This window comes from Oncorhynchus gorbuscha, linkage group LG11 (assembly GCF_021184085.1).
Source record: "Oncorhynchus gorbuscha isolate QuinsamMale2020 ecotype Even-year linkage group LG11, OgorEven_v1.0, whole genome shotgun sequence".
Taxonomy (NCBI): domain Eukaryota; kingdom Metazoa; phylum Chordata; class Actinopteri; order Salmoniformes; family Salmonidae; genus Oncorhynchus; species Oncorhynchus gorbuscha.
The window spans coordinates 36,651,650-36,656,757 of NC_060183.1; the positions used below are offsets into that span (position 1 = coordinate 36,651,650).

Below are 5,108 nucleotides of genomic sequence, written 5' to 3' on the forward strand. Positions count from 1 at the left end.
TCACACCCTGGGGCCTGTTGCACAAAACTAGGATAAGGGATTAAGCCAGGATATCTTGGTGATCCTGGCTCAATTGATCCGTAATCCGGTTGCACTAAAGATGGATAGGGGGCAGGAGGATATGTTATGGTATAAATTACCATGGAGATTTATTCTGTGGAGCTAGCCTGCTCCAGACCAGGCTAAATTCCAGGATCTATTTAATCTCATCCCTAATGTCAGTCAGCAGTCACCACAAATGGAAACCAATAGTTATTTCACTGCTCACTATACATTGTTATCACATATAACTAGACCCACTGTCATTATTTAAACGTTTGTGATCATTAATTTCAATGATTTTGGATAAAAAATGATTTTTAGATGTTGCTATCATTAGATAATTTACAGTTTCCCATAGACTATATATAAAATGATAGAATATTAGGGCCACAGAGGGAAAAAAAGACAAGTCATAATATTGTAACCAGTTGTTTTAAAGGAGGACAGTTGTTAAAATGACAGATGCGGGGCATTTCGTGAAATTGTACTTCAGTATGGTTTCATAAACAAAGACATGCTGATGTGCCAGAATATTAAGTATCACATTGTCATAAGTATCAAAACTGTAAAAACAATATGTAGCTTTTCTGCAGAAAGAACCAGCCTCATAAATTTATGACTTTTTCCTTTTTCTTCAGTGTGGCCCTAGTACTCTGTCATATAAACAAATACACATTCCATATGAATATAAAAACACAATGTGTAACATTATGTTCCTTTATTGAATAAGGACAAAACAAAGCAGGTAAACCATCAGCTCCTTTCGAAACTGAAGTCACAGTGACTCTACAAGATGGAAAGCACAGAATCCAAGCATATTATACAAAATGATACATACACATTCAAAGGTCTGTATATAACACACCCTGCATGTCTGCACACTAAAATAAATGCAGGACAAATCCATACACATCAACTGAACAGACAAATGAATGGATGCAGTAGCCTCCCTGCAGCCTTGTATTACACACAGTATACCGCACAAACATCATAAGAGGCCAAATTCGTAAAAAAACGAACCCAAAAAAACCCAAATTCCTCTGCCACCGCAGGACATATTTAACCAAAATTGAAAGCACACATACTAACTAAAATAATTCAACACATATTGGTCCCTCAGCAGCCGACCACTGTCGTCATCAGGGAAGATTGCCGGATTGTCCCAGTCCATGGCTGGTGGCACTCTGGGGGCCCTCTCCTTCCTCAGGCAGGCCACATTGTGGAGGACAGCACAAGCCACAGTAATATCACATGCCCTAACAGGGCTGACCCTTAATTTGTGAAGGCAGTGAAAGCGTGCCTTCAGGAGGCCAAAGGTCATTTCAACTCTGGCCCTGGTCCTGGCATGGTTGTAGGCCTGCTGTGCTTCCTGGGGGTCTGTGAAAGGTGTCAGGAGAAAAGGCTGGCAGCCATACCCCCTGTCTCCCAGCAACACACCAGAGAATTCACCTGTCAACACAAAATCTCATCATTACTACCTCATAAACACAGTGATATTCTTGACACAGCCATGATGATTATAAATAGGGGTTGTGTAGCTTACCTTGTGATAGGCACTGATAGATTTCAGAGGCCCGAAAGATTCTGGAGTCATGGACTGAGCCAGGCCATTTTGCCACAACATTGCTGATCACACAGTCAGCATTGCAGACCATCTGAAATCATAAGATGAGGAATATTACACCAATCAATGCACATCACTGGCAATGCAGAGTGTTCGTCAATGGACAATATCAAAAAGTTATGTTCACCTGAACATTAATGCTGTGAAAGGATTTCCTATTCACAAAATCGGCCTCATGGGCACCTGAGGGGGCTTTTATCCTTATGTGTGTGCAGTCCACTGCACCAATGACATTGGGGAAACCTGTCACACAAAGTAATGAGTATCCTACTATGTGTTAACAGTTGTCCTGTAATTTGTAGATCCTCTTACCTGCAATCCTATAGAACTCCTCTTTGATGTCACAGAGTCTTCTGTGGCCAGGGAAGGAGATGAAGACATCTGCTAATGCTTTGATAGCCAGACACACACTCCTTATTGTGCGGCAAATTGTGGCCTTGTTCAGCTGTTCTGCATCCCCCACTGAGTACAGGAAGGCTCCACTAGCAAAAAAGCGCAAGGCCACACAAACCATTTGCTCCACACTCAGTGCATGGCTCCGTGCAGTGCGGTGCTTAATCCTGGGACCCAGTAGTCTGCATAGATACCTGATGCCATCTGCAGAAAACCTGTATCTTTCATATAGATGGTCGTCAGGGAAGGCCAGTGGGTCCAACCGGTCCCTGAAGACCCTTTCTCGCCTGAAGGCTCTCCTCAGCACAAGTGCTTCTTCATCCACCACATCACGCACGAATGGGCATGCCATTGTCAGAGCAGAAAGGAACACACAATTTTGGGCCTTCATATAGGCTAGTGGCCACACCTGGTGCTGGGGGGGTGGGCAAAAGAGGGCGATGCCTTATAACGATGACTTGGTTGTACTGATTGCTGGGAAAATAAAAAAAACCTTAGAAAGATGCCACCGTCCTGTGTGCTCACAATAAGAGCTCATATGTCATGGCTCACTTGACTTTACGAGAATATACCTAATTTTTATTTTGAGCTGTGTCATCTTCTTGGAGCTGGGGGAGGAAATACAAATAATGATTAATACATTTGTGTTACAGTTAGCATACAGTGTCATGGAGGTGAAAGAGGACCCAAAAGCGACTTGGCGAAAACAGAGTCTTTAATCCAGTAAAGTCAATACAAACAAAAAAACACAACTTTCACTCGATATGACGAGGACAAACTGGAGACTCGAACTTGAACAGCAGGTGAACAGCAGGTTGCCTCGGGAAGGCACTTGAACCAGACAGACTCAGACACCTGCTCACCACGCAGCATCTGAGGAAAACACGACACGACAGGGCGATACACAAACACAGCACGGTGAATACTAAACAAGGAACCGACAGGACAGGAACGGAACACAAAGGAAGAAATAGGGACTCTAATCAGGGGAAAGGATCGGGAACAGGTGTGGGAAGACTAAATGATTGATTAGGGGAATAGGAACAGCTGGGAGCAGGAACGGAACGATAGAGAGAAGAGAGAGCGAGAGAGTGAGAGAGGGAGGGGGAGAGAGAGGGATAGAAAGAGGGAAAGAACCTAATAAGACCAGCAGAGGGAAACGAATAGAATGGGAAGCACAGGGACAAGACAAGATAATAAATGACAAAACATGACATACAGTGTACATTGAAGGCATATCTCACCTCCCTCTCAAGTTTTTTTATTTCAAGGTCCAGTTTCCTAATTGTCCTCTTTTTTATTTCGGACTCCAGTGCAAGATTTTCCATCTTTTTCTTCTTGTACTGAATGTCTATGTCTGCCAGTTCTATTTGGCGCCGGAGGTGGTTGCCATACAACTTTCTGATAGCTTGTGAGCTCTGTGAACACAATACAATTAGCGCAGCTGGAATTTGGCAGGATGTGGTGTCCTTTTATTAATACGCACTATGTTGCCAGGCTGGTTTTCCCACTGTATAGCATCTGGGTCCTGTAAAATAAATTAGATTTTTTGATTTTGATGAGGACTCCTCACCATTGTAGAGTAAATAGTACTTTCACAGTCACCATGATACCTCATGCCTTCTGGAATCCAGAGAGATGGTCTCCTCCTCATCATCATCGTCTCCATCATGTGCTGTTGCTGCTGCACTGGGGCCTTCACCCTATCACATTTAATCGGATTCATATTGAAGCTAGTAGACAAGACATGCCAGGCCTACAGTATGCCTTTGATGGAGTACTCACTGGATCAGCATCGTCTGGTGCTTGTGCTGGTGGCTCTAACAGGAACACAGTGCTGCCAGACACTGCAAGGCAATAGGTAAACCAAAGTCAGACAGTCCAAATTGATTCAATATGAATGTGGTTGTATCCCATGTAGAGATGGAAGGACATACCTTGAATGAAGCGGGTGGCATCTTGGGAGGAACCTATGCTCGTCTCTTTCCCCCCAGGGATCCCCTCTAAGACGGGCCTGCCTTTATTTAGCTCCAAGGCCATGTCCTCTGCTGGGGTAAGGTCAGCCTTTGGTGACCCACCACCCGTGCCTTGTCTGTGGGTATTCTTTTTCACTGCTAAAACAGTACAGACAATGTGTGAGCAGGCACCTTCTGGGTACAATATATGCTTGTGCTTTGTTAAATATTAGTCAGGGACCATACCATTCTGCAGAATGTTCTTGTATTTGATTTTGACCTGCTGCCATGTCCGTTTTGGCCCGTTCATGTTTAATCTACACACACACACACACACACACACATTTAATGGAGTCACACTGCAAAAAATTACTTGGTATTTTTGTCTTGTTTTCAGTAAAAATATCAACAAAAAAAAACTTAAATAAAGATGTATTTTCTTGATTTGCTAAATGACCTAGCAAAATAAGTATAGTTTAGTCAAAAAATTTACTTTAAGTAAATGTGTGCTTAAAACAAGCAAATAAAAAATCTGTCAATATAATAAAAATTCTCTTGAAATAAGTTTACTTTTTCCATAAACACTTAATTTTAGAAAAGTTCTCGTTTCACTGGCAGATTTTTTTGCTTATTTTCCTAGGTAATTTTGCTCAAGAAAATATTCAAGATGTTTTTTAGATATTTTTTAAAAACTGAAAACAAGACAAAAATACTAAGTAAAAAAGACATTTTTGCAGTGCAGTGAGCAACCGACCTTGGGTCCTTTGAAAGGCGCTATATAAATTAAAGTGATTATTATTATAGCTCATCTATTTATTCAATTAAATTTTATTTATATAGCACTTTTCACAATTGTTTCATTCTGTCAAAGCAGCTTTACATTAATGAAAGCAGGAGAAACACAAAAAAAACGGTGGACAACATAAGACGCAGAGTACAACGGCTAAGATTAAACCGTACTGAGCGTAGTAACGTTAAATAATAATGTAAGGCTTTAATAATAATTTATCATAGCTTTATACAGTGTGATGGACTTACTTTACACAATTTCACTCATATCTGCAGTGCATTTCAATTAAAAATTTAACCGTTTC

At 41.4% G+C, this 5,108-nt stretch overlaps 1 protein-coding gene across 5 annotated transcripts; it reads right to left on the reverse strand.

Annotated features, from left to right (window-relative positions):
• Positions 1 to 724: 724 nt before the first annotated feature.
• Positions 725 to 4,371, reverse strand: LOC124048565 (putative nuclease HARBI1). 5 transcript variants are annotated; one of them, XM_046369484.1, is made up of 11 exons: positions 4,261 to 4,371; positions 3,997 to 4,173; positions 3,845 to 3,906; positions 3,673 to 3,762; positions 3,546 to 3,587; positions 3,304 to 3,477; positions 2,632 to 2,667; positions 1,979 to 2,533; positions 1,794 to 1,909; positions 1,586 to 1,697; positions 725 to 1,491 (listed from the first exon to the last, which is right to left on the reverse strand). In XM_046369484.1, exons 8-11 carry the CDS (start codon positions 2,448 to 2,450, stop codon positions 1,127 to 1,129), a joined length of 1,065 nt encoding a protein of 354 aa, XP_046225440.1. In that variant the 5' UTR covers positions 2,451 to 2,533; positions 2,632 to 2,667; positions 3,304 to 3,477; positions 3,546 to 3,587; positions 3,673 to 3,762; positions 3,845 to 3,906; positions 3,997 to 4,173; positions 4,261 to 4,371; the 3' UTR covers positions 725 to 1,126. The 5 variants fall into 5 exon arrangements, with proteins under 5 accessions (XP_046225440.1, XP_046225439.1, XP_046225438.1 ...); XM_046369483.1 differs by having other exon boundaries at positions 3,665 to 3,762; XM_046369482.1 differs by having other exon boundaries at positions 3,304 to 3,587.
• Positions 4,372 to 5,108: the final 737 nt, after the last annotated feature.

Coding starts and splice junctions, on each gene's coding strand:
- LOC124048565 (XM_046369484.1), bottom strand. CDS start 2,450: ATGAAGGCCCAAAATTGTGTGTTCCTTTCTGCTCTGACAATGGCATGC. Junction 1,910..1,978: donor GGAGTTCTATAGGATTGCAG/GTAAGAGGATCT, acceptor TTTGTGTGACAG/GTTTCCCCAATGTCATTGGT. Junction 1,492..1,585: donor CTATCAGTGCCTATCACAAG/GTAAGCTACACA, acceptor TTGTGTTGACAG/GTGAATTCTCTGGTGTGTTG.